This window comes from Mytilus galloprovincialis, chromosome 11, assembly GCF_965363235.1.
Source record: "Mytilus galloprovincialis chromosome 11, xbMytGall1.hap1.1, whole genome shotgun sequence".
NCBI classification, from domain to species: Eukaryota; Metazoa; Mollusca; class Bivalvia; order Mytilida; family Mytilidae; genus Mytilus; species Mytilus galloprovincialis.
In genome coordinates this window covers 16,118,414-16,133,306 of record NC_134848.1, presented here as the reverse complement: position 1 = coordinate 16,133,306, position 14,893 = coordinate 16,118,414, and the positions used below count along the sequence as shown (strand labels likewise).

Sequence of the window (14,893 nt, the reverse complement as noted above, 5' to 3'; positions counted from 1 at the left end):
GCATTTTTCTAAAAGAATGGCTTCCATGGTCAGTTTTTCTATCTACAAAGACCGAACATCCATAAATGTCTTTAAACATAGCATGTTGGAACTGTCGCGGAATAATGTCCGCAGTACCATATCTACTAGAATTCTTAAATGATAATAAGATTGATATTATTTGTTTATCTGAACACTGGCTTAGAAAATCACAATTCCACTTCCTTAATTCAATCGATAAACAAAACTATTTAGTATTTGGAAAATGCGCCGATGAACACTGCCCTGAAAAATACAGTTATAGCGCCCGTGGAGGTGTTGCGATTATGGTTTCTAAAACTTTATCTCCGTATGTCACAGAATTAGTAATTGATAGCAATAGGATATGTGGTATCGAACTTAAACTTCCTAATTTACCTAGTATATTTTTTCTGTCTGTATACTTACCAGCAATTACACAACCCAACGAAGCATTCGTTAATGAACTTGAATACTTAATGGACACATACAAATCGTATTCGAACCACGGGACGGTGTACATTCTTGGTGATTTCAATTGCAAGATTGGTGGACCCCGATATTCGTTTACTCAGGATCGTCGTAGTCAACTTCTTGAAAGTCTCCTAATTGACAATAACAGTATATCATTACATGTTCAGGACTTTGCCAAAGGTCCAGTATGTACATTTCAATCTTATGAGGATGGTCCTAAAACAGGGATAGATCACATAGTCACAAATAACGAAAATACACGAGATATTTACAATGTGTTTGTCCCAGACGAAAGCATATTTAACGTTTCTGATCACAAGCCTATCGCGTGTACTTTACTAATTGAACAATGTCGTGCTGATAGTGACAACTTATACGAAAGTGTTATGGCTGACAAAGTATCGTGGACCAAAGCGTTAGAAATGAATTCAGTTAATGACTATTCATTTGCAGTCTCACAATTTTTATGGTCTGTTCAAATGCCGTCACTACCAGCGACAAAAGAAGATGTCGAGCTCTACTATAAGACTATTATAGTTGCTGTTCAAAAAGCTGACAAGGAAACACTCCCACATAAGCAATTTGTGAAACATATAAAGCCTTATTAGACGAAAGTCGTAGATCTATCACACAAAACAATGCTAAATAAGCGCAGTTTATGGATACTGAACGGAAAAGTTCACGATAGAAGCGATCAGTTCTTTGCTGATTACAAACATGCAAAACGGACTTTCAGAAATGAATGGATAAAGCTTACAACGAACATATTATGAACATTGCCAACAGAATGGAAGAGTCTATCGACAATGATCAAAGATATGTATGGTCGGTCTTAAAAAGCAGACGTAAACAGAAAACTTTTTGTCGTGAACTAAATTTAAATGGAATAACTCATACAAACGAAAGTGAAATATGCGAAGCATGGGCGGACCATTTTGAATCCATTTTTCAGTTTGATAGCAAGTTAACAAATTCAGCAAACATAAATTTGGTAAAACATGAAGTGAATAAAATACGACAAACGCAGAAGGAAATCAAAGCTCCAATCAACCCATTTGAGTTTGAAGAAATTTCCAACATTTGTAAAAGTTTATGTAACAACAAATCTACAGGTTTAGACAACGTTTCATATGAGCATATAAAATATGGTGGTAAAACATTGCAAAAACACTTATGCAATCTATTCAACCTAATAATACAAACACGTTATACTCCTCTAGATTAGAAAACAAGTGTAATTATACCGTTATTCAAAGGTGGAAATAAAAACAAAACTGATCCCAATTCGTACCGCGGTATATCGTTAACAAGTTGTATCGCCAAGATATTCGAAAAGTCTCTTTATCCTCGATTCGACTACTTGCACATAAAGTTTCCACATCAATCTCAGTGTTGCGATCAACTGCGCTTTCAGTTCTAAATTCTGGAATTCATCCATCAATTTTAAACCCTTTGACGTGTTCCAAGATAATACTTCAAATATGTTACAGCAAAGCTCTATATGGTTGTGAGTTATGGAACAATTTGACTCAAACAGAACTTACGATGTTAGAAAGATCTCACAGATTTGTGTGTAAAATTATTCAAGGGCTTCCAAAACGAACCCGTTCTGACAAGTCCTGACAAGTGTACAAGTCTTCTTGGTTGGTTTTCAGTTGAAAGCATTATCAACAGATGTAAACTTTTTATTTTTTGGTAGACTATGTAGGTTAAAGTCTTCTGCGTTACCAAAACGAATAATGATAAGCAGACTTATGGAATTCAAACATAAATGTGTTCCAGAACAACTTGGTTTTATACCTGACATCTATAAAGCAGCCGAAAAATATAACATTACAGATTATATTGTTAATTTTGCAAATACTGGTTCTTTCCCATCAAAAAAACTTTGGTCAATTATTGTAAATCAGAATATAAATGCAAGTGAAGAAACATGGTGGTCTTACCGAATTTCATGCGATAATGACTTTTATATGTTTAGACATATTCATTCTGCAATCAAACCGCATAAAGCATGGACAATTGCGAAACAGTTTCCCGAACTTCGTGTCTCCGCCAAGTATGTTATTGACTTATGTTCTATAGTACGTTATGAAGATGAACATTTACTTTGCGACAAATGTGGAAAGTTCTTTTTGAATATCGTTGAACACTTACTGGTATCCTGTGATTTTATACAAGACAAAAGAGATGATCTATGGCAAGACATTATTAACATTAATCCCATTCAGTTCAGTGTTTTTATGAACAGTCTTTCGGCACATGAATTCACAACAACAATTCTCTCTTGCAATACGTCATATGAATTAGAAAATGATGAATTAACTTTTTTCACTAAGACTTGTGTTCGTCACGTTGAAACAATCTGCAGAGATTTCTACAATCGATAGAAGATGTGTCCGTTACCGATATTATAGACAGTGCTAATTTTTTTCTCATATTAACTTTAAACGGTGACTTTAATTCTTTGTTTTTTTTTTGTAATTTTCTGATTTATATATTTCATGTACACCAAATCTCTATAATAGAGGAAATAAAGTTATATAATATGAAGAAGGAAAAAAATCACATTAAGTTTATTTAAGAATTGAATCGTTCTTTTTGTAACTTTATTGGGGTGTAAAAGCGTTGACCGAAGTATATTTTGCATGAAGCGCTTCAATCTAAAAATGTACACACGGTCAACCGGGTTTTACAACCCTATGAAGTTACAAAAAGAAGCATTCAATACGTATAATTACATTTTTGAAGCTAGGACCATGAAAACACGATTTGTTTATCAAATTTTATTAAATTTATCTGTGCACTTCATTGTGGCACCTCGTGTCATCATAATTGATAATTTTTATTGTGTAATGAAATTGACTAAGGAATAACGCGAGATTGAAGTGTAGACAATCAGAATAACGTATTATAATGAAACATACATCTAATGTATTATTCAACAAAGAAGTCTTCTGTAAAGAGTCTTAGAAAGCATAACATTTTGCAATACCAAAATAAAAGTACATTATACTGATAGAATCAATAACACCATAAGTGTAGCAAAACATATTAAATTTACAAGTACATTATACCGACAGAATCTAGAACGAGACAAGAACTACCAAAGAAGAGAAAACTATCAAAAAGCCACAAAGTGGTCTTCAACTAAGCGCAAAATCTCGCACCCAGGCCAGCTGCAGCTGGTACTACTAGTTTTAAGAAATGGTACCACACTTAACTCCGAAACATATTTAAATGTTCAAAACTTAAAACAAAAACCCACCCACCATAGCAAGTCAAGATCGTTTAAAAATTCCATCAACATAACAAAAACAAAGTAGTTCCCCAAATATTAGAAATATTGAAGCCCACGGCAATAGATACACAGTAAGCACCAAACTCCGTACAGTGATCGTTTCCGTTCCGGAACTTTTTTCCTTTACTCCATCAATTAGTGTAGAGTAGTATGCGGATCGGATCTGGAACTGCCGGGGAGTTTGAGTCAGCATCGCCACAATTTTGCGCCTGTCACAAGTCAGGAGCCTCTGGCCTTTGTTAGTCTTGTTTGATTTTTAATTTTAGTTTCTTGTGTATAATTCGGAGTTTAGTATGACGTCCATTATCACTGTACTAGAATACATATTTTTTTAAGTAGCCAGCTGAAGGACGCCTACAGGTGCGGAAGTTTCTCGCTACATTGAAGACCAATTTGTGGCCTTCGGCTGTTGTCTGCTCTATGGTTAGGTTGTTGTCGCTTTGACACATTCCCCATTTCCTTTCTCAATTTTACCAATACTATATGTTCTTATTTCTAAAATTTGTTCGAACATATGTTTAGTCCATTCGGCAATCCTCGGTAGAATCCGCTACACTCCTTAGATGAGGGTACGGAATCGGCCGAGTTGAGACGAATGGTGTTTAGTCCAGACGTTAACAACCATTGAACATTAAACAGCCTATTTTCATTTTAATGTGACAAGTACAATTATATGTGAACATGAATAAAACTACATAAAATTTTCATATCAAATCTTTTTATGACCATCATGAAATGGATTAGAATTTTTATTCGTTTTATTTGTTATTTTGACAGGATGAAGTAGGGTTTAATGTTAATGTATAAGAATTAAAATATTTTAAATATCAGTAAGAACATTGACATTATAGAGATTATTAGCATAATTTTTATATAAAAATAAGAAGACGTGGTATGATTGGCAATGAGACAACTCTACACCAGAGACCAACTAAATAGAAGTTAACAACTATAGGTAACCGTACGACCTTCAACAATGAACAAAACTTAATACTGCATCGTAAGCTATACAAGGCCAGAAATGACAAATGTAAAATACTTCAAATAAGAAAGCTAAAAAAATAATTTACGAAAAACAAATGAAAGACATGAACCAAGGAAATTAAATCACTGTGATAAAAGTTTAATAAATCCGTAGGTTGTCCGTCTTCTTTTTTTGCTTTGATTTGCTATTCCTCCCTTTAAGCTCATGGCCCCTTTTTAAGTAATGTGTTATTTATCTACACGTCATACGTACATATTTAACATGTTTTAAGGATTTGCAAAGTTTGAGAGCGGTTGTGATGTTCCTATTAAAATGCTGCATTGGCGGATCGAGAGGGGGGGGGGAGGGGGGGTTCCGGGGGTTGGAACCCCCCCTTTTTTTGCCGATCAATGCATTTGAATGGGAGCGTACAGTTGGAACCCCCCTCCTTATTCTGGGTTGGGAACTCCCCCTTTTTCAAATGGCTGGATCCGCCCCTGTGCTTGCACATTGTAAATAAATATTTCTATTTATTTAAAAGTGAATTTGACCTTCAATATGAGTTCAGTCCAGATGTAGTTGAAAGGGTCGTTCCATTCGCCACCGAAATATTCTAGTAACTAGTTAGTAAGTTTATTTTCAATTTTACAGTCTTATGAACAAGAGGAAAATATTTTAAAAAAATCGTTATGGTTTGTGTGACAAAATAAAGTAAAGCTTTCAATGACAATGTATATGAATTAAAATGATATTTTAATCTCCACTGAGCTAGATTAAAAAATGGCTTTTATATACGGAAAGTTTGAATTCAATTATAGTCGACGTGAATGTAAAGAAAAATACCAAGACTTTGATTGATTACCTCAGAGAACAGACTACTATAACAAACAGAAATATCTTATAACATAAATAATTATTCTTAACTCAGACGAAAGTTAAGAAAGTCAAGCTTGTTGATTATCATACCACTTTAAAAAGTGTCTTCAGAGAATTATTTTTTCAAGATTTGTAAATATCTAATGTGAAGTAATGTAAAGTAACCCTGGATAAGACCGTTAGTTTTCTCGTTTGATTAGTTTTACATCGTCATTTCGGGGACTTTTATAGCTGACTATGCGATATGGGCTTTGCTCATTGTTGAAGGCCGAACGTTGACTTATAGTTGTTAATTTCTGTGTCACTTTGGTCTCATGTGGAGAGTTGTCTCATTGGCAATTATACCACATCTTCTTTTTTATACTTAATAAGGAAAAGGGAATTATGTCACGAGAGAAATGTCCAGCGGAACTGATGATATAGATGTAAAGTTTATTGATGTACTGATTAACTTATCATATGTCCTATATTCCCTAATTCTGGACAACATTCTTTTTTCTTCAAAGTCGTCCTTTTCAATGATCTAATGCTCGATTCTCCTACAGTTGGAAACACACTAGTTGACAATACGGTAATGTTTTCAACGGGACGATAATTTGTATGTGTTATTTCTTAAATTCTACAGCAAAACTTCTTTTATATTTCTAAAAAATCTATTTGCTTATGTTAAAATTGTTTTTAAGGAATACACCTCTTCCTGGTAAAATGGGTTTTAAATTATTATATAACGAAATTTAATACCAATTTAAATATTCACAAGGAGTTGATATTCCTTGAAGTGTAGACATTTTAACTTAGAAATTATGAAATTCATTTTGAAAAAAAATGAGTGATTTAATTACATAATGGTAATAAGTTGATTACCGAATACCACTTCGATTTGAATATCTGTTACGATCAGTTATATCTCTGTCTGTTTGTTATATATAAATTTAGTATTCGCTCCAAAGAAGAAGATGCGTCATATTGAACAGAGTATAGCTCAAACAATCATGGAAACGACGAAAAATAAGATTCAAGTTGCGGGGTTAAACAACACAAGACAAACAATCCAGGGGATCATAATGTTTTTTGTGTCTGTACAATATATAAAGCTCTACATTATCATGAGGCGCGTAAAATGCACATAACTTTAACATTCAATTCCCAAAATTAGAAAGATCTTATCATAGGGAACATGTGTACTTAGTTTCGAGTTTATTGGACTTCAGCCTCACAAGAAACTAACTTGACCAAAAACTTTACCCTGAAGCAGAACAGACGGACAAAAAGACGAACAAACGGACGCACGGACCGATAAACATAATGTCCCTCCACAATCGTAGGTTGGGCAGGTAAAAAACAGAGTCATGTGACGGGGTTAAATTAACTTTTAGCAAAATCTTATCTCTATTAATCTTCATCGGCGCAATATCTGTTGGTATACGGAAATATGAGTTCAATATGAACCTATTATTATTACTATATATAGAAATACTATATATAGAAATAAATCTCTAAAGTGTTTTTTTATTTATTTTATTACTTCGGAAATGAAACTGTTTTTGTAACTTCTTTGGGCGTTAAAACGTTGAAGAAGCACATTTTGCATGTTCAAAAATTGTGCACACCATCGAGGCTTTACGATGATCCACTATAAAATAACAAAGCGGAATCATTCAATTCTTATTATACAACTTACATTCCAAATTTTCTGGCTTATTTATTGTTATGACTTTGTCGTGGAAAGCACCTGCAGTCATAAATTTTGCATTTTTTCAAAATGAAATATATTTTGGAATGCCTCTCGTTGAAAAGTACATAATCTATTTAATGTTATTGTTTACATTTGAAATGTACTCAGTTGATCAGACACATAACCATTACTGAATGATAATTCAATAGTTTAATATTTTAAAATTCTGTTCTATTCATGCAAGATCTCTTCCTGGTTGATTGTTTAAACGCATAATGGAAATAGAAATATAATATGTTTTACTTAAATACATTATTGATCTGAGCTGATACATGTATGCATAAAACCACTTAGGTTAAGACATCCGATCGTAGTACTAAATTATCGGAAGACATGTAGAAAAATCTGTCCATTCGGAACAAATTTTAACTTATGTAGCTCTATGCATACGGCCCCTGTACGTTATAAGGGTTTGGATAAGTTTTCTAAAAAAACAGAAAATGGACCAATACATAAGAAAATTGGCAGACAAATTTGTAAAAGAGAAAAATAGGCAAAAAGTAAGAAAAGAGAAAAATGGGCAAAAACAAGAAAAAGAGAATATTTTAAACCGTCACATATAAATAAAAAGATTAAAATTTGAAGACCCTCTGTTTTAATGAAGGATATGTAAATAGATTAAAGAATTAGATAAAGTAATACTGCATTTTTAATTGAGTGTAGCTTATTGTAAACGAAGGTGCTAGTATTATAATTCTAATACTTAGTCGTCGATCAGTTAAGGAGATTTATATAAAAGAATGTATATTAATCCTGGGAGAGGACAATACACTTAAAATTAAAATATGTAAAAAAAAAAAGAGCGCGTTTTAAGAAGGTTCGTAAATCAAGCCTTATATTCCAAAGTGTTTTTGGTTCTTTAACTTAATTGCAGTTATTGGGATCCAACAAACCAAAGTTGTGTTAACATACACCACCGACATACAACACCACTGACTAAATTCAAGAAAAAAAAATACCAGTTCATTGCGTACCTAACTACCCCAATCTTTAACTGTATCTGAGAGATCATAATTATGCAAAACTAAGACTGAAATTTATTTTAAATATTACAAATTAATGAATCAAATTCCATAGATACTGTTAACAGCTTATGCATAACTTGTTAACCACCGTAGATCAAAGTACGGTTTTCATCAGCCACCGAACAGCAAGATATAAAGCCCCCCCCCTTAAAAATAATTAAAAAAAATGACTAGACGTGTAAAAATCTGATCAATAACGTATATTTTGCAAATGGAATATATTTAACATAAATGAAGAGTTTAACTACTTTATGTAGTACTTAACAACCCCATTCTTTAATTGTATCAGAACATAAATATATAAAACTACGACTGAGACTTGACTTTAGATGTTATGATTGATGAATCGGATTCCATATATACCGCTAACAACTTATCTATAGCGCAAATTCTGAAAACGGTATATATTTAACACTAAACATCAAAGGCATGCTAATACACAAATATTTAAAATTCATAACATCTACCTGTGATAATTTGAAATACATTGATGAAAATCATACTAGTCTAATGATGCATATCAACGATTTCAAAACTCAAATGCTATGTGATAAAATTTAAGTTTAAATGTCAATTCGAATGTTCACAAATTGAATTTAAATTTATCTATACCATTATGGATGGGTGATAGATCCATAAAATACGTACACCCCATGGGCCTTTTGATAGAATCAAATTTGTAGATTTGGTATTTTTGAAAAGATGTAGGTCGGTTGTATATTATCAATTCACATCTCTGTTTATATTTGGCACTGTTTTGAAAGTGTCTGATTTGACAATATTTTGTTGGTTGTATGTTTGTTTTCGTTCAATCTCTTTAATTGTCAATATTTGACTATACATTTACTTTGACTGTTCAAATGTAAGTTTGAAAGGTGAACTATCTTGTATGTTTGTAAAATATGCACGATTTTAATGATATTTTAATAGATATTACAAATATGGAGAATATTGTATAAACCTTAAGATGAAAGCTATTTACAACTAGAAGAAAGCACAGTGATGTAAGCAACTACACGACAACAATGGACAAAACCGAAGAGCTTTGCTGGGTGCAATTGCAAATGGTTTTGAGTGGAGATTTTATTGGTTATCAAAATATTACTTATGGATTTGGTACGTATGGTCTGCCTTTTCTCGATTTTTTTTCACCAGTAAACTCCCAGAACCCGAATGTCTGAATACCCGCAGAGCTATCATTCGTCTCAACTCGGCCGATTCCGTACCCTCATAGAGTAGCGGATTCTACCGTGGATTGCCGAATAGAAGAGCTTTGTGATCAGAAGGGTCATACAGACTCATACTAGAATAGCCTAATTTATTTAAGGTCAGCATTGTCTGAGGGAACTGGGATGAGTTTATTTACAACTTAATGGTGAATTTAGGGACGACATCTTAAAATCAATGAAGGATAAATTAAGTTAAGAGGAGAGGGGGTAAGGGATTAACTGAAAAAACTATATGAATTAAGTTTTTTTTATCCTACATTGAACTTTTCATGTCGTCCCTTAGACAAACATATTCATGTATTATAAATCATGTCAAAGAAAAGCACCGACTACTGAGTACTGAGATGATGGTAACGACCAGGCAGCAGCGGTACCGATTGATAGTTCTTCATTGAAAATTCTATTTTATCAATTTGTTGATACATTATGTACATGTACATGTAGATACGGGCCCAGCATTTTGAAATAGAGAGGGATAATGTTGAGAGAAGAACATAAGGCTATGGTATGTTCCCTTAAATTTGTTTCTGAATGACACGTGAATTAAACACACGAGAAAGAATACATCAAAGGGCCTGCTGTAATGATTTTCCTTTTGAGAGCTAAAAATTGAAATGCCTCTATTTCTTTAGGACTAATATATTAGCCCATAATTCTATATAAATAAAAATTAGTGACACAAGTTATTCAACTTAGTAAAACGCATCGGGTTAAACAACACACCTCGAGACATCATGCAAACAATGCCGTGTCATCATTTAATTATTCTAATGACGTTACTGTTTGATCTTTAGAACTGGTTATTCACACCCATTTCAGACTTTTAAAGTAACAACAATACTAAAATGTAAATGATTCCTCTCGAAATACATCAGAATTCGACATATTACTCAGTTAAATATATAAATATGAATACAAGGAGAAGAAGATTATACCATTAAATTTTGAAGATTGCAGGAAATTCTTCAGTATGTTAAACAAACAAGAGATGGCAGTTTGACTTGAGACTGTGACTTTCTTATGTATTATCTTATTGTTTCTGTATTACTACTTTTTGTCTTTAGGACGGAAACATGTGTAAACCCTTGGGCATCCAAAAGTATTCGCAGTACATTGTAACCAGATACATCTATCTGTTTTCGAGTTTAGTATTACGTTCATTATCACCGAACTAGTACACATTTTTGTTAAGAGGCCAGCTCAAGCCAACCTCCGGGTGCGGGACATTCTCACTGTGTTGAACGCCCATTGATGGATTGGGCTGTTTTATGCTCTTTGGTCGGATTGTAATCTCTTAGACAAATTCCCCATTTCCATTCTCAAATGTATGTCTGACTATACCTGGATTATAGTTTGTACAAATATGCTCTCATGTTATAAAAGATGCAAAAAGACATTTAAAAATATTGATCGGGTCAATTCTTATGTGAGATCCTAGCAATTAACACATCGGATCACAATGGCGATGGATATAACTTAGTGTAAATGAACGGAATTTAATTGCTTTCCGTCATCGATTTTTATTTATAGATTTCAGCATCATGTTTTTGTAGATTGCAATACAATCATCCTTTAGTATCCCAACAACTGGTGGAGGTTTTCGTGGAATTGGAATTTTGCTTGATTAATTTTTATTGTTTTATGGCTAGTAACCTATAGGGATATTAATACGGGAGTGTAAGGAGTGCCGGAGAAATTAAATGATTTTATTATTTTTGACAGCATTTAAAATGTGGTTAATTTATACTAAGCCAAAAAAATCAGACTCGAGTTACATACAATGCGAATTTTATTTTATTAATGTTTTCAACCTTTTAAAAAGTTATAATATTTAGTTTCACTTGCTCTCACATTAAAACAAAATGAGGTGTTCTTTCATTTAATCTTGTCCAGACTTTCTTGAAGGTGTCAGAACTTTTTATTTTGTTTTTAATACTATTTCGTTTCGTATAGAACACGAGAAAATTGTCGTTAAAGTACACGATAGTGTAAATAATCATGCATGCGAACAGATGACGAGAGAAATATATATTACACCTTAATCTTAAATGTATTTATTTGCAATAATAGACTTTTGTATTTCCTCGATCGAGTTTAGCATAGGCCTTCCGTCAAGAATAATTCAAATTACCTCTTTATTTAAACTTTCGCTTGTCCTTCCGTTTCAAGTTCAACACGGTTTTCACCTCATAAGGTAAAATGCTTTAAAAGCCACATATATACGTTACAGACAAGATGTTGATTATTTAAATTTGAGTAAGTTTTTTTCGTGACATGATAAAAAGGCAAATTATATATTCTGTGTGGTAAACACACATTGATACACACAGTGAACCTGTCCAGACCAGATTTGTTTCCACCTAAGTTCATTTAGTATACACCGGACAGTTATCCTTATTTTGAAAATTGAGGAGGCTAAATTTAATCAAGATGTGTTTCCTTGTGTAAGTCTACAGGAAAGGAAATTTACATATTATTACAATTATCAAATCAGTTTTCTCGTTTTGATTTTTTTTTTTACATTTGTCATTTCGGGGCCAAACTGTAATACAAATGTAGCTTGCAATTTGGAATGGGGTTTGTTCATTGTTGAAGGACGTACCTGAAACAAAAGTCAGTGAAAGTTTTCATGCACGATATGAAACTTAAAACATGATCTGATAATAAAAAAATGTGGTATAATTGCCAATGGGACGATCCCCCTATACCAAAGATCAAATGACGTAGAAGTTAACATGCAAATATAGGTGAGACAATATCTGAAAAAGTCGAATTTCCATCTCCCATCTTTCACCAGCAATTATTTTTTTATTCAGGCATCTTTTTGGAAAATTTAACTTCTACGTCATTTGGTCTTTGGTATAGGGGGATCGTCCGATTGGCAATTATACCACATTTTTTTAATATTACATCATGTTTTCAGTTTGATATCGTGCATGAAAACTTTCACTGACTTAAATCGATAACACATTGTTGTTAAATGCATTGCACATTTCATAGTTTAATATCGCTATGGTACATTACATTTCAAAGATGGATTTTAAAATAGATTGAAAACAGATAATTAGAATTTAGATCGATGTTTGATTACATTATATAATGTATTTCTAAAATAACATTATTTAATATTAATGCAATATTAAAACATTTCCTTAGTTTCGTACCAGTAAGATAATTGAAACGAAAGTTTGTAGGCCTTTAGCACCGGTTTGAACACTATTATTTGCTAGATTTTAATCGTTATATGTATTTGTGCATTAAAAAATCCACAAAAGATTCTGAATAAACATGTGTCACCCTTTCATTGGAACCTATCCTAACCGTTCATGCAACAACTTTTTGTCAGCTTCGTAGATGACCAGATGCAAGGCAAAGTTTTTGACCCTATCCAATATACCCTCATTTTCCAGTCCGAATTTCACCCATTCTTCATCACGAACGACAGGGGACTACCTATTGTATGTATTATTGATATGTTTTCGCCCTGTATATATATATATTAACTATTTGCCACTGGACGTTAGCCAACACCCAATTAATCCTTACTGTTCTTTTGAATAATCAGAAGATTTCCATATTTTCACAGCACTGTTGGATTAGATTAAGACACGGGGCTAGTTCTGCTTAATTCATCTCAAATGAGGAATTTTAAAAATCTTAAGCAATGCTAGCTTATACGTTCAATATTTCTGTATAGAATACGTCTATATCCCACCGATTCTGTTTAATTTACCTTAATTTTTAAGACTCAATTTACAAATATTCAGCACAGAGTGAAACATAAAATTCAGTTAAAAATAGATACTTTGTAAACATAACAAATTATTCAATATTGAATATTTACTTTCGGTTGACTTACCTTTCGAAAATCCAATTAATAAAAATATTCCAAACAAACTTAAAACGCAAATCAATAATCTTTCCATTGTTTCTCAATACATTAATCCAGGGATGTTTATTTCATTCTACATTATATCTATTTCACTATAATCCTCAATGTCAATTTCATGTACATTACAAAACAGGAATCTTGATCGTAAAATAACCCGCCACGCCTGAATAATTTCCAATAATAAAGTGGTCACGAGTTAACGGTATATAAACCTACAAACTAATATGGTTAAATATGTCAGTTTACATTTCAAACAGGGTGAAACAATAATGTTTGTTTGTTTCAAAGATTAAATCACAAATATTTTCCGTTTTAATAAGCTAATAAGTTGATCCTACTGACGAATAGACCAAGTATTGTTTGTGTTTTAACATAAGAAAGTTATGAATATATTGGTTTAGTTATACAAGAAGGTTTCAATTGATGAATTTTAAATATTTAAATGTACTGTTTGCAGGTTCGTGCAAGAAAAGAGATGTGTATTGGGTACATAACAAAAATGTAAATTTCAATCGATTTTATTTAAATTAAAATACTATAGTAAAGGTTTCTTGTACATGTATTATATATAATTTCTAGTGCGCTCTTGCAGAAGCAGTTAAGATGATATAATACAGCTAGACTTCAATAAGAAAAGAAGAGAGCAAATGAGGATCTTAGAGAAAAATGGACCACAGAACAATGTACTACATGATAGACCAAACGATAGAAAATGAAGAACACAGGTGCCTTAAAATTAAAAAATAATAGATTATGGTGAAAATTTTACAGAATCATAGCAATAATGGCATAAAATAATGCCATAAAATATTAAAGAATAAAAAGTAAAATCACAAAAATACTGAACTCAGAGGAAAATCAATATCACATGGCAAAATCAAATAACAAATCGCATCAAAAACGAATGGATAAGAGATGAAGACCACATCCAGATCCTAGAGTCGTACATATATAAGTTCTTTCAATAAGTATTCACCTATATAAACTTAGGTCATCGTACGGCCTTCGACAATGAGCAAATTTCATACCGCATAGTCAGCTATAAAAGGCCCCGACATGACAATGTAAAATAATTCAAGCGAGAAAAGTAATTTACAGCCTAATTTATGTACAAAAAAATAACGAAAGACAAATATGTAACACATAAACGACAACCACTAAATTGCAGACTCCTGACTTGGTACAGGCACATACTGTACATACAGAATGTGGGGAAGTTAAACATGTGAGCGGGATCCGAACCCTCTTCCTACCTGGGACAGTGGTGTAACAGTACAACATGATACCGAACTATAAAAATCAGTTGAAAAGGGCTAAACTTATCAGATGGATAAAAATACTAATACTACAAATACATGTGGACGTGGACGAGTATTTATACATCTCAACAACAAAATGAC

The 14,893-nt window shown here is 32.6% G+C and overlaps 1 protein-coding gene across 1 annotated transcript in view; it reads right to left on the bottom strand.

Moving 5' to 3' along the window:
* Positions 1–13,756, bottom strand: part of LOC143051752 (receptor-type tyrosine-protein phosphatase epsilon-like) — a 59,391-nt gene extending 45,635 nt beyond the window's left edge. Inside the window, exon 1 of the mRNA XM_076224663.1 lies at positions 13,461–13,756. Within this exon, the coding sequence (XP_076080778.1) occupies positions 13,461–13,527 (67 nt within the window). The 5' untranslated portion in view covers positions 13,528–13,756. The remainder of the gene's footprint in view (positions 1–13,460) is intronic.
* Positions 13,757–14,893: the final 1,137 nt, after the last annotated feature.